This window comes from Centrocercus urophasianus, unplaced genomic scaffold, assembly GCF_019232065.1.
Source record: "Centrocercus urophasianus isolate 14NV4802_14NV808 unplaced genomic scaffold, USGS_Curo_1.0 seq_29, whole genome shotgun sequence".
Classification (NCBI taxonomy): Eukaryota; Metazoa; Chordata; class Aves; order Galliformes; family Phasianidae; genus Centrocercus; species Centrocercus urophasianus.
The window spans coordinates 175,544-201,386 of NW_024884855.1; the positions used below are offsets into that span (position 1 = coordinate 175,544).

The following is a 25,843-nucleotide window of genomic DNA, read 5'->3' on the forward strand; positions in this document are numbered from 1 at the left end:
TGTAGAAATAAACAGCAAATGCTGGTCCTACAGGAAAAGATAAAGACATTGCAGTTATTTAAATGGTAACAGCAACTGGATAAGAGCGAAACAACGTCAGTTACTGCAGATACCCAAACAGAGCAGCACAAGTGCTGAAATATTCAGGATTTGCCACAGGTGTGGAGGATTGGGTTTCATCAAACCATCAGACGTACCTCAGAGAGCTTTCTTGTTTTATTCCCGACTTACAGAAATGTACAGCTTTTACAAATACTGTATTTACCCTTTAATTTTACAAATCCTGTAACTAAGTACGTTTTTAGCATCAGATTTGCTGTCAAGTAACACAGTATGGAGCACCCAGCCTTTTGCTGCTGTGCTCTTCAAGAATAGCTCCTTGGTTCTTTTATTCCACCCCCCCCCCCTTTTTTTGGCTGAGGGAAATCAGGACCCCAATATATAAACCCAGACAGCTGCGAGGGACAGAAAGTAAAACTACTTTCTAAAAAATAATCATAATAAAAAAATAATGCCCACTTAACTTGTATGTAGCTGAATAGCTTGGAAGTGGACGTTGATGTCATTAAAAGCCAAGATGTGTCACACAATACCAATTTAGCCTTCCAGAAGAGAAATAACTACGCATAAGAATCACCAATTCAAGCAAGCTAGAGAAACGGTAAAGCCAATAGCATGCAGGAGTCTGACAGACGTGTCAGTGTTAGGCCTTAGGATCGAATAGCTCAGCTTTTTGCTTGATTTGGCTCCCACTGGGAGCACTTCAGGTCATAAAGAAGTGTTGGCACTGCTGCCCAGAGCCGACAGAACAAAGAGCTGACCAAAGAATGGAAAAACTCATCAGTATTTCAGCTATTTAGTTAAATCAGGGGTTGTAAATTCGTATTAAAGCTGTGATATTTTGCATCCCTGCCTCTGATTATTGAAGAAAAAAAAAAACCAAAACAACTGGCCAACCTTATAATGAAGTGAACATGGCTGTGCCTGAAATTCTGCAGCAAACATCTGTGGTCTCATGTACTGATGGGGCAACCAGGGTTACCCTGCCCAACAACAGAAGGGTGCACAGAGCCCAGGAGCAACACAGACCTGCACTGAGAGCCTAACAGTGGCTCTGTGTGCCAGCATTCAGCTTCACCCTTGGCATGTGGAAAGTGGTACGAAGCCCAGAGCGCTGCTTCTGCATCTCCCTGGACTGAAGTCTCCCTCAGGCCTTTCATAAGGCCAACTTTGTCTACAGCCATTACAAAAAAGCCCTTTTCTAACCCCAAACGTTTCACCCAAGTGGCTCAGTCACCGTCTTGCTGCTCTGTGTGATGTGACATCCACCCTCTGTGCACCGTATCCATGCTCAGTCCCGCTGAGGCAGAAGCAGGGAGCAGCAGGACAAGGTGGACCTGCAGGGATTGCTAAGAACAAAGGTTGCACGTATGGCCTGAGTTGTAAACAACAGCACAACGCCGTGTGCCACATCGCCCACGGTACCGTTTCCCTTCAAACACCTTAAACATGGCATCAGCTCTGTGAGGTAGGCATTGCGTTTTGCATGTGGAACATTTGAAACAGGAGAAAGCCCTCATTAACTGAGGAGTTCATTAGACATCCAGCTGGTTGTCTGAATGCAGCCCGAGCCCACTGTACTGAAAAACAGCTGCGAGGTCCTGCTGCATCCCCAGCTCCCTGCCCAGGCTCTGCTTTGTAAGATCTGCAAGGAGCCACTGGGAGCAGAATCCAGAACTCCGTCTGGACTGAGCTGCAATCAGCTCAGGAAGGAGCCATGCAGGAGCAGCCCTCCACCTCTGCCCAGCTCATCAGGGACCTCCCCTGGCAAGAGCCAAGCACCCAAGGCTTTGACAGCTGGGAGGAGAGCAGCACGTGCCCTGCTTGATATAAAATCAAATGAATCCAGCATAACAGAGAAGATTCTCAACCAGAGCAAGCTAATGGCAATCTAGAAATCACAGAACCACAGAATGGCCCGGGTTGAAGGGACCTCAAGGATCATGAATCTCCAACTGCCTTGCCACATGCAGGGATGTTCTACTGTGGGATGAGACCAACCAGCCATAAAAAGCTGAAGACCTGAAACATCACAGAGAGGGAAGGGCAAGGTTTGCTCCCCACGCTTCAGGAATCAGTTTGGATTTGTGCTTCTAGCATCTGAACTAATGGCAGGGTTTCACATTCAGGATACACACGTGCACTTTCAATTCCAGGACTCTTGATTCTCCAGAGCAAAGGCAGTGCTTTGCTTTTCCCTCTGTGTCAGATGCTGAAATCCCAGACATGTCCGAAATCACACAGAAGCTGAATTCATTTGGGAGAAATGGTGAAGTGTGCAGAGCAGCTGGGGAACTCCTGGACATCAGAACTGTCCCAGGACCTGCAGAACTGGGTTACCTGATCAATGCACACAGTGATGTAAGCTGGGGGAATCATTTCCTTGGCTCTGTTCCTTAAAAAAAGGACAATAAAACCTCCAAGCAACTCAAATAAGCACATCATCTTCTTTTGTTCCAATTGCTGGGGCTCTTTTCATCTTTGTGCTTCAAAATCACTGGTTAAGGAAACAGGGTTAGAAGGAATCACTCTATGTGCACCTTCTCCTCACCTGCACGTGTTCTTCAACCTTAAGAAAAGCTCAGTGAGAGGAAGAAAGGTGGTCTGAACAGTGAAATGTGGCCACAGATACCTGAGTTGCTGTGCTGGAAGAAGCTACACCTCCACCACAAACTGCTGCAGCTCTGCCCCAAGCCCAGCACCACCTGCTCACAGCTCACAGCGTTTCTTCGCCCTGGGAAACGTTCCTCTGGAGCCCAAGAAGCTTTGGGCTCCAACTGGACCTTGCAGGCACGCAGTGCTCAACATGCTTTGCACAGCAGCATCCAGCAGCCACAGGGATCAGAAGGAGATGCATCTGATCGTTCAATCATCAGTCGTTCCTTTCTCAAACAAAGTTCATCCCGTTTTAAAAAAATAACAATAAAAGGCAATTGGATTTAATAAAAACTCATTTTTCAAATTATAAATAAGTTAAACACGAACTCAAAATAAGCTGTTATTTGAATAAATACGTTTCAGTAAGTGCCCAAATACATACATGCTTTTTTTTTTTTTGTCCCCCTCTCTACAGCTTTCAAGTTAGCTCATGTTTTGAAGACTTCCATAATACTGCCATAATATTTTGTGCCTTCAGGAAATAAAATATTGCTTTTCTTAGCCCTTTATCATTTGATTTGGTTCCCATCTACTCTGATGAGACGGGTCAGATCCACCTATTATTGCTTGTAAACCTGAGGAAAAAGGTAAGGTATCTTTAAGAAAGATGCTGCTCATGGTGGCAGGGTCTCTGCCCCTACTCTCTAGAGAACAGTTTTGATTTTTGTGTCTCGGTGGGTTAAAAAGAATCCAACACATTTCCTAATAGCATCCCGTCAGATAGGAAGAGGTTTTAAGTTTGACCTGGATCTAATCTCTAAAACATCCCATCCATATGAAAGTATTTACAGTTTGCTTCAAGTCCCTGCCCTTGAAATGCCCACTTTACCTTCTGACGAGCAATTGGGCACTCAGAAAACGAGATTCATTTTGCTACAGGTGAATAATCCAGTCCTACAGACCAATCAGATAAGGCAACATCAGTCTCCTCTACCACGCGAGGGAAAAGGACTGACTGGAAGGAGCCCTTGAGAGTTGAGTAACACACAAATTCATGCCAACTGACATTCATCCAAAAACATGATTTAAGAAATATTCTGCTGAGAAATAGGCATCTGATAGAAAACTACGCCTGCCGTTTCAGCGCTGAGTCCCCTGCTGGGAGCAGAAGCTCCTCGCTGTGCAGTGGGTTCTGCCTGCGGTCGCACAGCGCCTGCCCCACTGCTCAGCCCTGCTGAGGAACCCTGAGGTTCTTTGGTTTGTGCACAGAGCAGCTCCGGGGCGGCCAGGAAGCCCTGAGCGATGTTTCCTCGTGGTGCAGCCTCAGCCCTGCTATCTGGACAGATGGGAGCTGCTCTGCGACTGGCTGGAAGATGTCGTGGCTCCGCTCAGCTGGGAAAATCCGCTGTTGCAAGATTCCAGGCTTGACATGGATCCCCTGTCATGGGACAAAACGGATGTGTTTGCTAAGGCAGGCTGCTATTTCATGGATAACCTCAGATACCTGAGATCAGCTTTCTGTAATGCTTAGAGAAGTACTTTATTTTTTGTCCCATCACATTCATAGAATCCTAGAATGGCCTGGGTTGCAAAGGCCCACAGTGCTCACCCAGCTCCAACCCCTGCTGTGTGCAGGTCACCAACCAGCAGCCCAGGCTGCCCAGAGCCACATCCAGCCTGGCCTCGAATGCCTGCAGGGATGGGGCATCCACAGCCTCCTTGGGCAACCTGTGCCAGTGCCTCACCACCCTCTGGGTGAAAAACTTCCTCCTCATATGCAACCTAAACCTCCCCTGTCTCAATTTAAGACCATTCCCCCTTGTCCTATCATTAACAACCTCAGGGTTCCTTTGTATCATAATGAAAAGTTAATTGTCACTGACATTTTGCTGACAGCAGGTATTACAGCTCTTACAGTTTACCTGGGAGTGCACAGCTCAGTGAGCCCAGGTGCTGCAGCCCACCAGGCCACAAGTCCCAGCCCCTGTGTTTCCAGCTGCTGTCCTCAGCCCCTGCCAACCCAGCTTGCAGTCCCCATTGCTACGACTGCTTGCTGTGTCTGCCACATTTTATGCAGGTGGAGCAACAGGGAAACGTTTGAGTAACTTGAGTTTTGCAGCTTGCTGCTGCTCTGAGCCCATGGGATCTGGCCAGGCCACATTCCCAAGGTCAGCACCCACCTATCTGCAAGCCCAGCCTACCCAACAATTCCTTCCAGCTCCTACTGCAGTCCTTGCAAACTCTTCAAACTTCTGGATGATTTTGAAAAGGATGCTTTGTGTTAAAGGAGGCTAAACAGATCCTGCAGAGATGGATGCACACGCTGTTGGGAAGATGCTCTCAAAGTCACATCATCATCCTCAAATGCCAGATGAAGAATGAATGAAACAGTCCAGCTGGTATTCATTCAATTACTTCTCAAAATGTCCCCCACTGCTATCAAAAAGTCCATCTCCCAAACACCTCCCACACCTCAGGCAGCTGCAATCAAGAAGCACAAGCCCCACTGGTGGACATCCATCCAAAAGCTATTTACTGCAAAGAGAAAACGCGATTGCCTCCCACACTAAGGGAGATCATTGCCACAAAATGCCAACTTTGTGTCCACCTGACTTATCAGCAATCAAACATACACCTGCTAGAGATCACTGGTACCTGGGTGTTTAAAGTCACACTTAGTGCTCCCACGTGGCTTTTTCATTGCAAGTTGCACAGTAAGCCTCCTACCTGAAGTCCTTGGATGCAAGCACCTCGTAGTAGTAAATAAGCTTGCACTTGTGACTGGAAACTTGCAGAGAGGCGAGAACATCATCCACCCGAGGGAGGCTGGTGCCAGAGCAGGGCAGGGGACCGTGCATTTTCCACTGGAGAATGTAGAAGCCGGGCCAGCGAGTCACGTGGGACCCCTGGAAGCAAAAGTGCCACTGAGTGCCCACTGTGAGTCTCACAGCTGAGCGACTCGGTGAAAGACCTCAGCTGCTAGTTACCGACCTGGGGAAGCATACATCATTCACTTCATTTTACATGCCTGAGCCACACCTCTGTAATGCTAGTTTAAAACCAACCGAACAAAAAACAAACCCCCAAAACCTGAACAACCACCACCAAACAAAAAGGTTATCCATCAAAGGTTATATATTCCATCAGTTTTTTATCACAGATTATGGAATCTCTTTGCAGTGGCTATGTCTAAACTGGAATCACAGCATGGTTGGGCTGGAAAGGCCCTCCCATTCCCCAGCCCCACTCCTGCCATGGGCTGTGCCCCCCAGCTCAGCTGCCCAGAGCCCATCTGTGGCCATGGGCACCTCCAGGGATGGGCACCCACAGCAGTGGCTCACCGCCCTCTGAGTGAAGGATTTCCCAACATCTAACCTAAATTCACCCCTCTTTTAGTTTAAAATCATTATAAAGTGCAACAGTAGTCATTTTCACAGGGAACTCAGGGGCGGATTGCCATGACAACTATTTCCAAGCAACTCACAATTTCCCATCCCACTCATTCCTTCCCTTCTCCACCTGCAGACCATGTTGGAGCACGCAAGGACTGCAAGGCACAGGCCAGGACACACACACCTCACCTGGATGCTCTCTCCTTCCCTGCAAACCAGTGGAGATTCCACACGGCTGTAATCTACACCAAGGACCCACGTCTTATCAATCAGCTGCACGTTGTCCCCAGCAGCAGAGGTACTTGGTAACGTGGCTTCCTTATGACTTGTTTCTGGAGCTCTTTTTGAGTGGAAAAGGCTGAACACCACATCTCCCTTCAGGATGTCAAAGTCCCAGGTGATGACAGACTCCCCTTCCAAAATCTCCACAACTATCTGTAAAGGAAATACAGCAAGCTCACGCACAGTGACAGGCCAGGTACTTCCATTGCAGCCAGCCTCTGCCTTCCCACTCTGCAAACATGCTTTTCCCTACAGTCTGCCAGGTAAGGGATTGGCCCCATTCCTAAGGAGGATACAGATTGATTCCCATTGCCAGCTGCTGCCCCAGTACCTTCTGCTCAGCCATTTTTATGCCATCTCTCCCCTGTATCAGAGCTGCTTGTAAATCAGTTGCCAGTTCCAGGAAAACCTCCATGGAACAGCAGCAAAGAGCACCTTCAGGACATACTCCACAAGGCACTGAGGCTTTTTAAGGAGCCCAGGCAAACCAAGTCAGTGTTATCCACTGCCAAGAAGCCACAAACAGTTCTGTTGCAGTGCTCCTTCTTTGAATGCTCTCCTTCTTGATGACCCAGCTTATGTATCACCACCACCCTTGCTAAGCCACCGAGAATGGAAGCAGTACTACCAAAAGAGAAGCAGAAAGGGCTCCATTTCCCCCAAAAGAATGAGGAAGAGACTGCATCCAACAGGAAATCAGGCCATGGGAAAGAAAAGCATTGCTTCTACACTACAGTTCTTAACCTCTTGACCTCTAGCTGTTAGCTAGCCTTGGGCTTCCCACTAAGCACATGATGCTGCTGAAACACATCATGCTCAATGCTTTGGAGCTCTCTGCTGTTCTACTCAACTTCAACAAAAGGAACACATCACCGGTATCAGCTCAGCACCTTCAGCTTTCTGATGCTCTGAAGGTTTGTACCTCGTGTGGAGCTCCTCTGAGGACACTTGCAGAATGGTAGATAGTTTCTGTCCATAGTCGGATGTGATCTGCATTCTCTGGCTCTTCATCCGTTTGATAAAGTGACTTGGGAACGAGCCCACCCTCTGGAACAGTGCACTGGAAGAGCCAGACAAACAAGTACGAGGGTTCATACTAAGCCAGTGGTAAACTGCTGAGTCTGAGCACCTGCCTGCTGTCAGACACAGGACAGCCATCCTCAGCTGGTGTAAGATTCCACACAGTTTATTTTTACTGTGATGATTTCTTTAAGTTCTGTTGAAGGAGCTGACCTGAAATTCCCTTCTCTGGGACAACAGCTTCAGAGTGCATGAATTAACAGCAGTGACACCCCAACCCCATAACAGAAATCAGAAAGGAGCAGAAGGTTGGTGGGGTGGGAGGGTGCATAGGAGGAGATTTGAGAGAGCTTAACCATTGCAATTCCACCTATGCAACAGGAAGGAAAACTCACCATGCAGTCTCCTCCTAGGAAGTCTGGGATCACCTCTTTGTCTACATAGTCTACCAGCCCTCCTGGGCCCTGGTAGTTATTCCCACTGTAAATAAGGAACTTCTGCCTTGTGTTCTCATTGATAAATGGACTGACCTGAAATAAGAGGTGAAACAAAGGACACCTCTGTCACTGAGCAAAGTTAGAAACAACGTTGAGGTACAATCAAACACGGATGCTTTGGAATCCAGACTGGAAGACCCCATTGGCAGGAATGCAGACCAACAGCAGTACAGAACTCCATAGAACTCCTCAACACTGAAGTTTTCTCCCAGAGAGAGGAATAATGAGGAAGAAAAGATTTTCTACTCTGGTAAAATAAGCGTGCACTCACAACATCACAGACAAACCTCTCAAGAAACGTATCAGGCACATTCTTACATTGCCATCACAGCCAGCAAGCACCAGGCAGACACATAGTGATTTCTTTTCTCTTTACTATCGTCCAGCACGAGACTAAGAACTATTTGTCTTTTTCCATTAACATGAAAACCCACCACATCTGGGCTACCACTGCTGCACCAGGATTTACAGTTCAGCTCCTCCACCCTGCCCTGGCAGAAGGACAGCCACTGGAGCCAAGCACATTGGCTCTGTAGCAAAGCTGTGGCCTCTTCAGGAGATCAGCCACGAGCTATCTGCAAGTTCATTCACTCCCTAACTCTCTGAATAAGCAGAACTCATGATAACCAGATGATTCAGCTCATTGTACATGCACTTATGATCCTACAGTCCTGATTTCACCCACCAGAGTCCAAAGCACAGGAAAAACTCTGGGTGCTCGCACTATCAGCAGTCGCCCCAGAGTTTCAGGGTAGTTGTCCTCTACAACCTCAATAATCCGAAGTAGGGCCTTGACTCCAGGCCGCCAGAGGTGCCGCATATTCAGCCCTTCCAAGTCCACCAGGCACGTCCAGGATCTGAAATAAAGATGAAGATGACCAGTCAGAGCCTTCACTGCACAGTGGCTGCTCGGTATATGACCCACAGAAGGTTTCAGTAACATCATGGGTCGAACAGGACCTAAGGAAGCCAGTGAGAGAGGTCAGCAGTTCCAATGATGAGCAGATCTCTGCCCACGCAGCATGCAGCTTGAACCCAGAGAGCTTTCAGGACACCAGATCCAAAAAGGACAAAAGAGATGCTCAGCCCCAAAGGCAAGAGCACAGGCTGTCAGTGCGGAAGAAGGCAATGGTGTAACAGCATATTGTTAAAAGACCTACAAATTGTATTTTGAGATGGAAATGGAATCTGGCAGGTGGTTTTGTTTTTCTGAAAGAGAGGGAACATCGAGGTTCTGAATTAAAATCACTGTAATTGTGTGGTTACACTCATCTGAAGGGGGACAGAAAAAAAAGTAAGGAAGAACCAATACTTGCTTTCATATGGAGCTGTAGAGTTAGGCCTGCTGTGTAAGATACCCCAAGTCCAGGCAAGAACTGAATGCACGACACAGACCACACCGCTGCCTGCAGTTTAACCCTAAGAACATCATCTAAAAGCCCCCACGGAATTATTATTCTTACTACAAAGCCTATGAGGATACAAGAAAAATGGATGTACTAACGTGATGGGGCGCCCAAAGAGGTTGGTATTCTCCTCACATCTCTTTTGTCCTTCTTCATTAATTGACAGAACCTGAAATTAAGGACAGTATAGACATGCATTAGCCCAAGTATGACTGAGGAGCCTGGAAAGCTCCCGAAACCTCTCAAAAAAAAAAAAAAAAAAAAAAAACAAAAAACAAAAAACCAGAATCCAGAAATATACCAGTCTGATTACTTACAGTGTGCAAAGCAGTGAGTCTATGTGTAGAAAAATGCATTTAAAAGCTTTTCTACTGAGAAGTTCAGCTGAACATAGAAGATACAGACACTGAAAATCTAAGACAGAGTACAAGAGTCCCAAGGTCAAATGCAGAGTTGCACAGAAGGGCATGGAAAGCTTACAGCTGAGCTGCATGTTACCAGAGAACATCCTTCTGGTCCATTCACACCATCACAGAAATACCACTTCCTGCACAGGAAGAGAAGCTGTGCTATGCCAAAGGTGTAGCTTGGGGTTGCCAGTCATGAAACACAGGAATTACTTGTGTCAGGCATGTAGATTACTGCTGCACTACAGCAAGGCTATTACACACCAAGAGAAATACAGCTCCTCAAGTGGGAAACGAATGCAGATCTTACGTGTCGCAGCAGTGACTCTTCTCCCAGGGCTTTCACCAAACCTTTTGTGTCCATCTGGCCAAGACGAAGGATGTAGAGCGGTCGCCCATCTTCAAAACAAATATACAGGTTTAAAAAACAGTAACTGGCCTTGAAATGCTTGGAGACGTCAAGATCTTCAGTGAATGCAGGTATGCAGGTTGTTATCCTAATGCACTCCCCAGTCGTAGTGTCCCCTGTGGCAAAACACTGCTTGGTCTTTGCTATTCTCAGTGCAGTGAGGACAAGGTAAGAGTAACACAGCCAGACTGTCTGGATCTGGGATGTCCCCTCAGATTTTAGGGTCTCTCAGCATCAAGCACAGAACAAAGTTTCTACTGCATACAGATGTGTCCAGAGCCTGCCAGCCTATCACTCCAATACCTTTTGCAAATGCCACATTAAATACTTGAACAGGATAAAAAATCACACCCCAAGGACGCCCTATCAAAGAGATGCTGCCCTGCACTAGCTCTAGTTCTGCCTGGTTTGTGGGGAGAAAACAAAGGAGCTACAGCAAAAGAGAGAGGCCGTCTATTTGCAGATGTTAAAAGTCCTTTGTCAGTGTTTAAAGGACCAACACAACCTTCTCCTAAAAACACAAGTGACTTATGAGGTCTTACAATGGAAGCTACACTGATCAACGGAAGGGAGGACCTTCTAACCTCTGTCCTGATAATGCCATCCTCCGGTGTAGTACTCATCCAGCAGGGCTGGGGGCCTCCAGGACTGGAGGATGTAATCCACCTGGTACTGCTTTCTCCAGGACAGAGACTGGCAGAGCATCTCCCGAGCTTTGTCAATGTTGAAGTCACGAGCCCGCAGGAATCGAAGGATGTGCTCATCTTTGGGGATCTGAGGGAAGAGAGAAATGCTGAGGGTGGCTGCTTTTGCCACCACACCACGAAGAATGCAAACGAGCCCACAGGGCACATGCACCAGGCTTTAAATCCCCAGAGCCACGGTAACAAAGGTTGAAGACACATTCCTTCTTCTTTCTCCTTTCCTAGTCCAGGCCAGTGCAGCAGGTGGTGCTGTGAGCAAGAAAGAAGTGACAAACCTGCATCCCTTTGAGAGATACGGGCCAGTTAATTTATCTGAGCATTGCTCCTTCGTTATAAGGGCCAACAGTCAGAAACCCCAACGAGCTCCGGGCTGGCTGAAGTTTCCCACGGCTACCTATCAACAAGGACAAACCAAACGCCTCTGCTCAGTAACACAGCTGCAAGTTCACCTCCCTGTAGGGCAAATCAGCAAAGGATGAGAAGCCTTTGTAGGTAATGCGTTGCCCAAGTTACGCATGTGCTCTTTGGAGGTGTATCAGCACTGTCCACACTTCAAACAATTACCCATTAGCACCGCATTTCAGCTCTTGTGCAGATCTCTTCTGCTTTGCTGCTGGTGTTGTTTGGACAGCAAAGCTTTCCAGTTCTTCCACAGGCACTCCCCATCCTTTTACATTAACTCTTACCAAAAGGGATGACCCAAACATCATGATATCCCCTCACTCAGTTCATAGAATCACATCGTGGAATGGCCTGGGTTGAAAGGATCTCCAAAGATCATCCAGTTTCAACCCCCTGCCATAAGCAGGGCCACCAACCAGCAGGCCAGGCTGCCCAGAGCCACATCCAGCCTGGCTTTGATTGCCTCCAGGGATGGGGCATCCACCACATCGGTGGTATGCAACTAGAACCCAACTGTTTTCACACTTTGTTAATTTCTCATCTCAGTTCCTTCACCCCAACTTCCCCAAAAAGTGTGTGACCTCAGTTCCTACATCAAGTTCCCATTAAAAATGTAAGCTCTGTAGAGCTGGGACAGCCTGCCCCAGAGCGTCTGTGCTCAGCACAATGCATCTGAGCCATCTGAGCCTTGCTGTGACACAAAACGGCTGCCTTCAGAATCAGAGCTCTTTTGTTTGCTCCCTGACAGGCTCATGAAAACAGAAAGAAAAGAAGAAAAGCTACCAGCAGTGTCAGGTTGGGAGCAACCTCAGTTGTGCAGCTGTAAGCAGTATTAAGAACTGAGTCCATATAATGGTGGGTGGAGCTCAGGAGTCTAAAGACAAGCACCTGCAGATGAGATGGGATATCAGTCCTGTTCAGCACAACGTTGTGTTTCAAGCACTTTGCATTTCGCAGAAAGGAAAACGGCAGCTTTCCTAAGCAGGATCTGAGACATATTTAGATGAACATCCCCAAATCCTTCTGCATCGCAGTAAGATTAAAGAGAGCAGAATTTTCATCAGATGATTTAAATTGCATTTTTGCTGCTCAGGGGAAGCCATAACTCTCAGGACAAGAGAAAAAACAAACAAAAAACCAAACATCTACAACAGTCCTGGATATCCTGCAAGAGGAGGGAGAGGTCACAGCTGCTGCAGGGTTGTATTTATTGGTTTTCAAATCTAGGCTGTATGTTCAACAGGCAAGAGGCAAATTCAGTGCTTATGTTTAGACCAAAGAAAGGTGTCTCCAAGGGGACACGCTCTCTTGATTGTCTTTGCCCAACCAAAGCACTAACTTCCATCTTCAAGAAGACAGATTTAATTCCACTCTGGTGCTTACCAGTGAAATTCTGTGCACTGTGTCCTACATGGCACAAATTCATTCATTACCATTACAAGCTTTAAGTGCTTGCAGTTGTAACACTGTTTGAAGTTTGTGTGTTTGCATGAGGAATGATAAATCTGATTACAGAGTCTGTTTGGAAAGGGACAGGGACTGGATAGCAAAACAGGGGGACTGAAGAGGAAGGAGGAGCTGCACACACTCACAGAGCCTCTCCAAGAGCCTTGCTGTTTCACTTTGCTCATCTGCTTTCATTTTTACCTTTCCCAGCTACCATTTCCTGGCCTCCAAGAGAAGAAAGAAAAACCTACAGAACAAGGCAAGCAAACATTTAGAACATCCCTCCTCCACCTGAAACTGAGACCCTAGCAGATCACACACGTGGATAAAGCCTCACAGCCTTGCTCTCATCTAGGGCTCGTTTTCAGCTGGACACCCAATAGCCAAGACATCTCCTACCCATCACAGAAAGCCCACGCTGTTTCGTTTGACACGTCACTGCTGACCTGAAAGCCCACATCCTCTATTTCAGAGCATAACTACACCCGGGAATCCCTGCCTTTGCTTTGTGCCTGCTTGTTGTCAGCTCCCCTCCATCTGACAGCGGGTTGAAACGAGGGCAGACCCAGGTGGCAGCCGATATGCAGTACAGCATATTTTAGTAGTGAAGCTGCTGGTGGGAGCAGGTAACCACTCACATGGTTCCTTCCCATGCACTCAGTTACCTGGTTGGTTGGGAAGCCAAGCCCAGATATGTGCACTCAGATCACCACAGCAGTGTGCTAGCAGCTTGCTGGTAGGTGTTCAGACAGTCCCTCAGGGGGTCCTTTGTTCTACTGTGTGTGTGCACGCATATACATGGATGTTACATAGTCCTGCCTATAGCAGCCCCCACTCTCTTGGGCACAGTCCAACTTACACAACCTGCTGCTGATGCTGCCACAACACCAGTGGCCTTGGACAGATCTGCCAGGTGCTTGGCGTTCCAAACTCATCAGCTCTAACAAACCCAGCAGCATTGCTGGTGCCTGGAGACTGTCAGCTCCTCAAAGACTTTCACGTCCCACCTCAGCACACACTGCTATTCTCTTCAGCCTCCCGTTTTCTGCTTAACTTTAACTTTTTCTCCATCCACATCCACAGGTGAGGAAGATGCAGCAAAGCATGCAGAAACTACTGGCAGAGTTCCTTGTGAATGGCTTCTTTCAGAAAAGTTAGTTAAAAAAAACAAAAAACAAAAAACAAACACTGCTATTCCAAAGCCTATGAATGCAGACTGGTTCCTAATGATTCTGTGACTGACTGGGCAGTCATCTTATAGGCCAGTAAAATAGTACTATTGAAAACATATCCAGCTCTACTCTACTGTCAAGGGAGATCCCTGCTCCAACCATCTCCCATTTTCCTCTTTTCCCAAGGTCTCATTACCATTACCGTTCAATTAATCCATCTCATGTCTACTGTTGGTCCTTTCTTCCTTCTCACCCCATCTCCCTGCATCAGTAAATCTGCAGACAGACCCCTCTGAAGACATTTGAGCTGCACCAGGTCTTTTCTCAGTCACATATTCCTTATTGTCCAGCCTGATATTGAGACTCCCCCTCAACTAAGAGGAGTCAAGGTAGCTTACAAACATTACAGCAACCTCAGAGGTGCATCTAGTCTATGGTACCCACATTGATTCTGGGGGGTAAAAGCATGTTTCTACTACACTAGCTGGCCAATGCTGGCTGTAGTTGCTCCAGCTTAGCACCCTCACCTCCTCTATTTCAGCAGTTTACACAATATACCTCACACCATGAGGTGAGGTGGTCCCTACTTTCTGAATTCAGTGTGCCTTTGAAATGGTGCTCTTGGGTAAAGGGGATTAAAACAAGATCAGAATGAATTCTGCTCCGAAGAATCCAGCCCTGGGCTGTACCAGCTTACACAACCTGCCTGATCCAACACGCACAGCATGCTGCTGACAGCATGCACTGAGAGCCAGGGGTTGCTAACTGCCTCTTTGATGAGCTGCAGCTGCCAAGAGAGGACTGTGCCATCAGCACAGCCTCCCCACGCTGCAGGACTGGGGAAACAGTGCATCCATCCCAGCCAGCCCAGCCCTGATCAGTGCCCACTGTAAATGCACAGCCAAACCACTCTGCCCGGGTACCACAGAGCAGGCTTTCCAACACACACAGGGCTACAGCTGCAGTCCGTGATGCTGCTGTCAGTTCGCACCGGCTGTTCTCCATGCCAAACCCCTCACATCACCTTGCCACAACAGCTGAGTCTCAACACCCAATTATCACAACTGTGTTTTACTGTGGGACATCCGAGCTATGAGAACAGCTGCTTTCAGACTCGCAGAAGGGTTCTCTCCATGTTATCTACCCACCTTGCCTTTGTGGGTTTCTTGAAGCCACTGCCGAAGTCGGATCAAGCAGCTCTCTTGCATTGGAGTCAGCTGGCCCAGATATCGCTCGATGTAATCAGCATCCAGTTTGTCAGCTGGAGAAAGAGAAAGAGCAATTCGGAGGAGAAGGGACATAGCCAGAAGAGAGGTATGTGGCTGTTTCTACACATCAGGTTACTCATTATGTATGCCTGAGAAAAGTGGGCGAGCAATCCCCATGGTGATTAGGGCACGAGGACACAGACTGTGTAAGACTGCAAAGCCAGGTCACTCCACTTGTCTCTCAGAGCACTGATATTTCATTCAACCCTGACTATTCCAACAGAAGCTTTTAAAGAACTATCATCACAAGCTCTGGCACTCATCTCACGAACCACTCTGAGGCTGGGGCACTTAAATCCCCCAGCGTCCTAAAAAAACTCACTCACAATTTCAATGACAAGAGGCTAAAAAGCAGTTATTTGAAATATTATTCTGCTTGTAGACACCAGAGGGAAAGGGAGAATAGCTTGAACACTTCAGACAGCAAGGGAAGCTTTTGGCATGAGGATGCCCTGTGCAAACCAGGAGCCCAAAGTCCCTCCAGATCAGAGAGGGACAAAGGACAAGAGCTCTGAGCCTGCCAGCACTGAGAGAGGGACACAGCTGTGCTGTGCAAGGCTGGTGTGTGCAGATGCCAGTAAGGAAGACGTGGTACCAAAAGGGAGCAGCACAGGGCAGCGCTGGGCTGGAGACAGGCAGGCACGTGAGAAGGGCTGGGAGGAGGACTTCAGAGACAGCTCTACAACAGGCTCTTACTTTCCCCAGCAGATACCATCAGCTGCAGAATAAGGACTGGACACCCACAGCATGCACCATCTCTGGCTGATGATACAGAAATGATATGCAGTAAGTGCTACACCCACACAGAATGCAGAGCTAGCAAGCTGAGAAGCAGACCCGAGGAAGTTAATCACTTTATGAACATGAATATAAACAGAAAGAGCTGCTGTCCCCTTCTGCTAGACACAATCTGCCACTTTTAGATTAAAGTTAATCTCAAAGCACAGAAAGATTTCTCGTTCTCAGCTCCTATATGGATTTGGATCGTGTTTGCAGGCAAATTGCAACAAAGAGAAGCTACAAAAGAAGGCCCACACAGAGCAGAACCCTGGAAAGTTCCAAGTTTCAAGCTTTTTCCTGAGTTACCTTCAGCTGAAAGAGCAGCTCTTTGCTTCTGAGAAGCGACAGCTATTTCCAATACCACCAACCTAAATTAAAAGGCTCTCTTCAAATCTGTCAGAGAAGCACCTTTAGTCCAGAAGGTATCATCAGGTCGATACACATAAAGATAAGGTTCAGTTGTGTGATTTTGTCTTAGATTGGTGTGGGGAAACATCCACTGAACCAAACAAAACCATGAGAACACTCACTGTGAAATGGACAAAGCCTTTAACAGTAACTCATCGGCACTGTGCTCAGGATACTTCTAAGCTTCTCCAGTTTAAAGTATAAAATGTAAAAAAAAAAAAGTATAGTTCATAGTGTATAAAGTAAAAGAGTAAAGTTTAAAGTATAAAATGTCTTAAATATCAGATCAAAGCCAAAGGTTTTTCTTTAAACTCAAAAGAATGCCCCTTATACTGCCTGTGAAGCTTTTCTCAGCTTTTCAGGCTGGGGGGAAACAAAGCTCAAACGTTTGTGTTGTTCTTGAAGAAGGAAAATAACATTCCCTCTTCTCCATCAGCAACGAGAAGAAAAAAACCTCATGAAAAAAAAAAAAAAATATATATATATATAAATTAATTATGAAATGCTACTCAGGGCATTTGAACTGCCAGCAGCTGCTGCTGCCTGGACACTGCATACCATCAGGGCTGACGGGCTCTGCTGGGGGGCAGGAGCTGCCTGTTTGCTCTGTGGGAGATCCCTGAGCCCCAGACTCGAGTGGTGCATCACTGGGCTCGTGGCTGGCTGCTGGGGCTCGCTCTGCCTTCTGCCCGTGTGCCACAGGAGGCGTCCAACGAGGGATGAACGTGATTCCTTGGGAGATCAGCTCCTTCAGGTAGTGCTCAATAACTTCCTTGCCCTGATAGAGGAAAACCGACGTTAGGAAGGAATACCCCATCTACTCAAAGCCAGCCAGATGCCAAAGATCCCCCCTCAGGATGGATGACTGTCGCTGTTAGAGATAAGCAAAAGGAAAGCAGCCGTCTCCTTCCATCTGCATGAACCTCCAGGAGAAATGTCAGCACGTACAGATGGCCAGGCACACTGCGATGCTCTGGGTGGAACCCTCTTACAACACGTTTATCCTACTACCTGTCAGTCAGCCAGGCTGCTCCTCTGCAGCCGTGGGGAAGCACCTCTCCCTCGAGCAATTGCAGGGACAGTGCTGATTTTTTAGCCACAACTTTCTCTTCCTACATGAGAACAGTGTCCTCAGTGTCTGAGGAGCCTGGCACCACAGCAGCCACTGGCACAGCCTGCTCCCTCCCCTGCACAGAAGCATTTCAGTGGACAGCTTGGTTTTGCTCGCTGCACAGTGGCTTTTTTCTTTGTTTGCCTTTCTGAGCAACTCCAGAGACATAAGCAGCAATAGAAAGCTACAGTAGGCCTGTTTACAGAAAAGAAAACAGAGATGCACTGACAGCAGGCACTTTTGTGAAGGCACACAGCGAAGCCCAGCTCACCCGTTTGATGTTGGACGTGTATTGCTTCATGGCAATCTTTTCCACTGTGCTTTCGAAGCCAAAGAATGACTTGATGTCGAGAGATGCAGACTGCTCAAAGCACGTCCACTCTTCATTCTCAGGGTGAACCTAAGCCCAAAGACAGACAGACACAGGGTTGGATGGTAGCAGGCAGCTCACAGTATGACAGGGCCCTCGCTCCTGGTACTGAATTGGGCTGAATTTAATTCCAGAGCTACACAGAGGGGCAGAAGAGGCGTCCTGCAGGGTGCTGACAGACCCACATCTAACAGATTGAATCCCCCAGAGTTACAGAAGCGTGTCATGAGTTGGACATGTGAACCTTTGTGGTTAAAGGAGCATTCCTCACGCTTACAAAGAACGTAAGCTTAAAACCCAGCACATCTGAACAGCTGCATGAATAGCAAAACTAAAATAGCAGCAAGACTGCTGTTTTGAAACTGTCATGGCAAAACCTCCTTGCAGAAGGCCTGGGACAACCTTTCAGTCTACATCTATAGCAAAGGAAGAAAAACAGGGCTTTTCTAATTCTGGGTAGGAAACTCAGCCGCTGAACATCAGCCTTGCCCACCAAACACAGCATGTGTGGGAGAACCAGGCATCTTCTCACTGCCAGTTCAACGTCATGGAATCCTACAATGCCCTGGGTTGCAAAGGAGCACAATGCTCATCCAGCTCCAACCCCTGCTGTGTGCAGGTCGCCAACCAGCAGCCCAGGCTGCCAAGAGCCACATCCAGCCTGGCCTCGAATGCCTGCAGGGCTGGGGCATCCACAGCCTCCTTGGGCAACCTGTGCCAGTGCCTCACCACCCTCTGGGGGAAAAACTTCCTCCTAAGATCCATCTTATCAGTGTAGCTGCTTCCCCCTGGTTACCCTACATATGATTAAAACCTACACAAGCTTTTCTTTTCATCTTCTGAACCTAATCCTTTCCTGGGGGGGCTCTGCCTCCTCTCTGCAGGTGCTGCTGTTCACAAACTGGTGTGAAAGGAAAACCCAGCCCACTCACAAATACACAGCGTGCTCTACAAAGGACACAAATTCCCTCAGGAAAAAATACAGCAGCTGCAAGAGAAGGATCATATTTCTGCAAGTTGCTTCAGAGAACACTGCAGAAAAGGAAAGATGAGAATAAACCTGCTTCCGGTACGTCCTGGCAGGGAAAAGAGAGCTGGTAAAAATAGAGCAGAGAACCATCTTGAGGATGCAGACAGCTTGCTCCCACTCTGTTCCAGGAAGAGCTCTCCTCAAAGCCCAGCTGCTGACGTTTCCTTCCGAAGGACTCAAGCCGGAGAGGCAGCACAGCCAAAATCAGCAAGTGCAGCAGCGTGAGCAATTCCAGAGTTGACCTTCCATGCATTTCACAACTGTCAACACCCTTCACAGCCATGGAAGCTTGATTTCCTGTCATTTTCGGGAAATGCCACGTAGCCACTGACTGATCTTTGGTTCAGGAACCTCCCCTCACCATCCAAAATGGTTAACAGCTTTTCAACTGTCTGCCTTGCTTGAAGCAGAAGCTACTTACAGTTTGCACACTCCCAAGAAACCGAGCTGCTGTCCAGCTGCCAAAAGGGCAGGTAAGTAACGGGATCTAGACTTTTGTTTAGGGAACAAAAAGCAGTGTCTGATCCCTTCAAGAAACAGTCCAAGCTGTTTAATGGTGACTGATCCCTAATAGCACAATTAGAGTGAAATGGCATACTGTTGCTGAAGGTAGAGACACAGAACAAGTGACCCCAGGCCACAGATAAGACCTTTCTCCACATGTCTCACTGAGAGGGTGGTGAGGCACTGGCACAGGTTGCCCAAGGAGGCTGTGGATGCCCCATCCCTGCAGGCATTCAAGGCCAGGCTGGATGTGGCTCTGGGCAGCCTGGGCTGCTGGTTGGCGACCTGCACACAGCAGGGGCTGGAACTGGATGATCTTTGAGATCTTTTTCAACCCAGGCCATTCTATGATTATGATTCTATGTTTAGAGCAAGAAGATCATTATAAAACAGATGCTAAAGTTTTCACTTGTAGGCAAAGAGATAAGTTAGTTGCCAAGTTTTCCTGGCAATGCAGGTTTCCTCCTAAATACCCAAATCTAGATACATGTCCAAAATCCCAATGCTTTAACATCCTGAGTTTCAACTTAAAGAAACCCAGGGAACACTGTCAATTCTGGATCACCGTTCCTGTTTTCTGCTCTCACTCTAGATCCTAACACTCCAAAAACAGTCAACTTAAGGAAACTTCCCAGGCTCCACAAAAGCCCTGGAAAAGGCCTGTTCCCCAAAACCGAATGGCCTTCCATTATCCAATTGTACTGTACAGTCCAGGGCTCAAATTCACTCAAGAAATGTTGCCCTACACGTTGGCACGTGGCTTTCAATCATTTCCTCACAGACAAATAGGATCAAGGCACTCACTGAGTAGCTGCACGTCTCAAGGACGACCACACGGTTGGCAAAAGTCTCATTGTGGGCTTCAATGCGGAGCGTTCGCTCCTTCCAGTTCACCGTGTTCTTCTGTATGAAGAAAACATACTCTACCCCTGCAATCTGAGAAGGGTGGAGAACCAAAAGGGGGGAAAAAAGCAAGAGGAAGAGAGAAAGAACAGCTTTAGGAATCTTCACTGTTTTGAACCTGCCAACAAAACTCAGCACTCTGTGCCCCTTGGATTCCACTCACCTTCTTTAGCAACCGAGGAGCATCCACATTCAGCTTGCAGCTCCGTTCAATGACGTGGATTGCTCCATCGTCGCTTTTGGATTCATGCAGGATTTCACTTCCTAGGAAGACTGGGATCTCTGGACATGTAGGAAAGCGCTTTTCGTATGCCTGGAAGTAAAAAATAGAGCTGAAGTTTTTTTTATATACACGTATTTCTGCTTCTGGCCAGATCAACTAACTGGCTGTGAATTACACGGGTTGCATAAAGAGAAATTGTAGATGCCCCATCCCTGGTGGTGTTCAAGGCCAGACTGGATGGGGCCCTGGGCTGCCTATGTAGCACCTGATCGAATGGTTGGCAACCCTGTCCACAGCAGGGAGGCTGGAACAAGAAGATCATCAAGGTTCCTTCCAACCCAAGCTATTCTACGGTTCTACTTGTTTCCCTTAGAGTAAGAGCCCAACACGTGGATGCCTTTCTTCTCTGCTAAAAGGGGAGCCAATGAAGGGGGTGAAGTCAAATCCAAATACGTATGAACACCGCTGGCATCCACTCATGCCAGTCACGCAGCTCATCACGTCTTCACATCTCTTTTCTTTCCCACGCAAAGCAGAAACAAAACCACGTTGTTAACGAGTAGTGGGAAGAGAATCAAACCCTGAACATCAGCAACAGAATCTTCAGCTATCACAGAAGGCCAGCTATGCTGTTTTCTGCTAGCTATGGACTTGACCCAGAGATGACAACATTCCAGTCATTGCCTGTACGAAGAAACAGTTTTGAAATATTTAATACTCCTTTGTCCCAAAATTGTGATCAACTGTTGACACTAAAAACTTATCAAACTGCTATGGATGCTGCAGACTATCAAGGGTAAGACCAGCAATTGCTGGCTACTCAGTTGACTATGATCCACCCGCTTCCAAAATAATTCAGTTCTAGTTCTGAAACCTTCGCTTTGATTTACTCCCCTGCTTCCAAAAAATCTTTCCTCCAAAGGTTCTTTATCAGCTCTTGGAAAGAAAAAAAAAAAAAAGAAAAAAGAAAGAATTCAGTCTCCATGGCACCTGCAGCAACTGAAGTTAACATGCACATTACCTACTGTTGCCCATTTTTCCCTACTTGTCAATCCCTCCTTACATCTCCAGATCTTTGCTAGATGGAACATTTTCCTTTCATTCCAGAGAAAGCACCTTGCACGTTGGGCTGCTATTGCAAACATAACTGAAGCAACATGAGCAGATGCTGCATAAGAAGCCCAGGATTCAGCTACAGTTGTGACTGCAGGGTAACCCGTGCTCCCTTTCCATTACACTCTCATGGACAGCTGCACCAATTTGGTCACAAGACATTTCTGCTATGATGCCACAGAGAGTCCCTACCATCTGCAAAATGCTGCTGTCTCCCCATCTCTCAGAATTATTAATGTGATGATCATTGAGAACAGCCCAGCTCTGCCGAGGGCTGGCTGCATTCTCCTCCCACAGCGGTTTGATGGGTTGGATGGCCCAGTGTGCATTTGTGTACCCTGGTGCTGGGGAAAAATACCTGCTCTTAAAATAGCTCAGGCACTTAAGGACACATTTCCTATCTCCTGACCCTAGACCTCAGAACAGAAGTTGTTTCAGATGGCCATATCGTGAGGAAAGGGAAAGCAGATTATTAGCTGGAGTCCCAGCCATAAGCAAAGCCTTTAACACTCCTCCCACAAGTCACTAAGCAATGCTCTGCTGTATTTGTTGGAGGGCTGTTGCTGTACCTATGAGACCTCCACTTCAGCATTTCCCTTCTAATCTCAAGGAAAAATTAAACTATTTTAGATGAACATAAAGCTTCCCATAGCGAGTGGCTGTTTGCAACACCAATCTGCGTGGCTCCACGTACTGAATGCAAACCCACTGCTTTAAGCAGCTGAACTCGTTATAATGATAAGCCATTCTGTGAAGTCAGACCCTACCAAAGGATGCTATTTGAATGGGTCACTCCTTACATATGCCCTTAACACACTTGCTAGAAGCATAAGTGAACATCCCCCCGTAAAAGGATGTTCAGTGAGCAAGGATTAACCATAAGAAAAAGGTTGAATCAACCCCGTCTCTTCCCCTAGGCCACCACTAAGGCTGGGTTTTTTCCTCATTTCCCACAAACTGAAGAAGTACAAAGCAGGCAGACTGAAAAGCTCAAGTATAGCAATGGTGGCCTCTATTCCTCTTTCTTTCAGGGCTGCAGCTGTACCATGAGCACTCACGAGGGGGGTCTGCAGAGAAACAAGAGCTGTTCTTGCACTAGATGGTGAACAATCAAAGCACAGCTGTTGCCCAAAAGCCCCACCTCAGTAGTTGTACCTGGAATACAGACCTGTGAGTGCTTCACTGCCACTGAGAGACCACCATGGCAAATCTGGAGCTCCACACAACTCCACCGAACCCAGGTACCTCTGGTTCTGTTTGAAGATGAGGCCCCAGGACCTCAACACACAGCTGTTCCTCCCTCCACTGAGTATGTGCTTGACCCAGTTGGAGACAGGCTTCCTAATGCACCATCATTAAATCTTGCAAAACCAAGATCAGGTCACCTATTAACAGCGTAGTCAGTCTCTGTTTCGGAAGCAGATGCACACATCCATGCACAACCGTGGTGACACAACCAAGACAACAGCCCAAACCCATCACCTGCACAGGTGGAACACTTCCATATTTGACAAAAAATCCCTTTCACACACTGATATTAAGTCTTTTGCTGATCTTCTCTGCGCAGCAACAACTCTAAAAATACAGCAGCCCAAAGATGCCCGAGATCACATGAAGGACAGCTGAAGCACCACGATTCACCCACAATGAAGTCACACTGTCAACATGCTGAATCTTTCACCACTGCAGAGAGTGAGCTACCAGGAGCCCTCCCTCACAAGCACCCAGCATCCTCTTATCAAGATCAGCATCTATAGAATGGCACATTTCTGCTCCAGCAGAGAAACTGAGGAAAATCAGGACACAACCATCTCCTTTTTTTCCCCATCCAGCACCAGAACTGATCGCAATTTTCTCCTCCTCCTCCATGATTTTGCAGAGTGCAAGGAGAACAGCAATACCCCAGTCAAATGAAAGGCACAGGGATTTATTATTAGCTTGTTTTAATACTTCAGCTGCTAATCCATCTGCATGTGCTCTCATCTCCGTGCTGCAGCAACTCTGCTCTGACAAGCATACAGAAACTACAACTTGTCTCCCTTCTCTGCTGCAGGAATTGTGCCACTATTTTTCCTTAAGTGCATATTCACTACACCTTAAGACAAACACTGTGATGGCCAAAGCACTGAATGCTGTATTAAAGAAAAAAAAAAGAAAAAATGGCTCAGTGAAGCTGAGCTCCCTCCCCTCAATCCTACAGGGATTAGCACTAGCTTGCACTTTGCACACCTCCTGCAAATCCTCCCACCCAACCAAGCCAGCACGTCACCCTGAATCCTGACTTGGGCTCCTTTTTCCAGCATCATCAGACTCTGCTATTGACTTCACACCAGCTTGGACTGGAAGAAAAATCCCCCAGCACAGCTGCAGGGGCTGTCCAACAGACCTGAGCACAGTGCATGCGTGGTGAACCAAGCAAACTCTCTCAACATCTCAGTTTACAAGAATTCTTTTCTTTACAGTTCAGATTTATGTCCCCTCTTCACTCCCAAACAACCACTGCACAAGAGATGGCGGCTCAGGCCCTACAGAGTCCTACTCTAAACCAAGAGGTTTTGTCTCTGTTTTCCTGTAGAACCACTGCCACAGAAACAGTGCCATGCTGTCCTTTGGTGGTGGGCTGTATGCCCACACCATGCCTACAAACATACAGGTGTCATTTAAACCTTTGTAGTCATCTCCATCAGACTGAAGTCACGTATCCTGATTTGCTCGTGAAGAACACCTCTCCTATGGGACAGGCTGAGAGCTGGGGATGTGCAGCATGGAGAAGAGAAGGCTCTGGAGAGAGCTGATCATGGCCCTTCAGTATGTAAAGGGGGGCTTTAAGAAAGAAGGGGACACAGTCTTTAGCAGGGTCTGCTGTGACAGGACAAGGGGAAATGGTTTCATACTAAGGGAAGGGAGATTTAGGTTGGATCTAAGGAAGAAGTTTGTTACAACACAGGTGGTGAAGCACCACAGGCTGCCCAGAGAGGTGATGGGTGGGGATGGGTGCCTTGTTCCTGGAGATACCCAAGGTCAGACTGGATGGGCTCTGAGCACTGATGGAGCTGTGGGTATCCCTGTTCACACAGGGGAATTGGACTAGATGGCCTTTAAGAGTTCCTTTCAACTCCAGCAACCCTATTATCTTTTACAACAGCTACTCCTGTTTCTCCTCTGCAGGTTTCAACAACTTCTCCAGCAAGCGACTTTGAAGTCAATTACACAACAGAGGCCTTAGGAATCACAAACAATGGGGAAGTCCAAGCACTGAATTACAGCTTAAAACAAAACACCTCCAAACTAAGGATGAAGTGACAAAAAAATGCATCTGTGTTCAGACGAACGGGGAAACAGGAGACACAGTATCACATTTTGATATAAACATGTCAAGATCATCAGCCTTTTGGAAAGGGATGCAAGAGCAAGATAGGACCCCTCACCACTTTTACATAGGAAGTGGAGGAGTTTATTCTACCTTTTCAGTAGCTTGAACAAGATATAATTATCTCCAGATTCAAGTATTTTCAGGTTTGGCCTTCCAGGAAAAAGTAATCATTTCATCCAGGAAAGCCTCCTACTGCTTAGCCCAAATGCAGAAAGGAAAACAAAGGTTCTGTACACACATTCACCAGGCAACAACCCATCTGCTTCTTAATCACTACAACCTGCAGAGAAACATAACAACCTTTTGGACCTGAGGGAAGCCAGTTTTGATTTGCCAGAGGTCCGCTGGACAACAGTTACCCAGGCTGGGAACGTGGATCAGAGCTCTGCCTCCCTGGACTGCAGTCAATCATTTCTCTCATTCCTTCAGATCTGGGTGAATGAAACAATTCAGGGAGCACCAGCTGCCCATTACAACACAGGCACAACCGAGTGACATGGCACCAAAAGCAGGACATGCACTGCAGCTGCACAGAGCTAACTTGGGAAACTGCCACTGTGCCCAATTTCCTGTCTGAGAAGAAATGTTATCCCATTCAAGCTGCCCGGATACAGTATTCCCCTCTGCTTATCACAGAGTCAAATAATGGCTTGGGTTGGAAGCGACCTCCAGAATCACGAATCTCCAACCCCCTGCCACATGCAGGGCCACCAGCCTCCCCATTTCATACCAGCCCAGGCTGCCCAGGGCCCCATCCAACCTGACCTTGAACACCTCCACGGATGGACTGGGCATCACAGCCTCTCTGGGCAGTTGTTCCAGCACCTCACCACTCTCACAGCAAAGAACTTCCCCTGACATCCAACCTCAATCTGCCCTCCTTCAACTTCAAACCATCCTCCCTTGTTCTGTTATTATCTGCTCCATAAAGAGTTGAATGGTTGGTGATGGAGCACTTCAAGTCA

General features: G+C 47.4%; 1 protein-coding gene across 2 annotated transcripts in view; it reads right to left on the reverse strand.

Annotated features, from left to right (window-relative positions):
• Window positions 1–206: 206 nt before the first annotated feature.
• Window positions 207–25,843, reverse strand: part of SEC14L5 (SEC14 like lipid binding 5) — a 38,329-nt gene continuing 12,692 nt past the window's right edge. The window contains exons 4-17 of one of the 2 annotated variants that reach the window (XM_042827768.1): window positions 20,333–20,482; window positions 20,071–20,202; window positions 17,634–17,762; window positions 16,810–17,029; window positions 14,944–15,056; window positions 10,656–10,845; window positions 9,973–10,061; window positions 9,354–9,424; window positions 8,535–8,706; window positions 7,748–7,882; window positions 7,255–7,392; window positions 6,240–6,485; window positions 5,386–5,564; window positions 207–4,096 (exon numbers count right to left, since the gene is read on the reverse strand). In XM_042827768.1, coding sequence (XP_042683702.1) covers window positions 3,991–4,096; window positions 5,386–5,564; window positions 6,240–6,485; window positions 7,255–7,392; window positions 7,748–7,882; window positions 8,535–8,706; window positions 9,354–9,424; window positions 9,973–10,061; window positions 10,656–10,845; window positions 14,944–15,056; window positions 16,810–17,029; window positions 17,634–17,762; window positions 20,071–20,202; window positions 20,333–20,482 — 2,070 coding nt within the window. In that variant the 3' untranslated portion in view covers window positions 207–3,990. The remainder of the gene's footprint in view (window positions 4,097–5,385; window positions 5,565–6,239; window positions 6,486–7,254; window positions 7,393–7,747; window positions 7,883–8,534; window positions 8,707–9,353; window positions 9,425–9,972; window positions 10,062–10,655; window positions 10,846–14,943; window positions 15,057–16,809; window positions 17,030–17,633; window positions 17,763–20,070; window positions 20,203–20,332; window positions 20,483–25,843) is intronic. The other variant, XM_042827769.1, reaches the window with a different exon arrangement.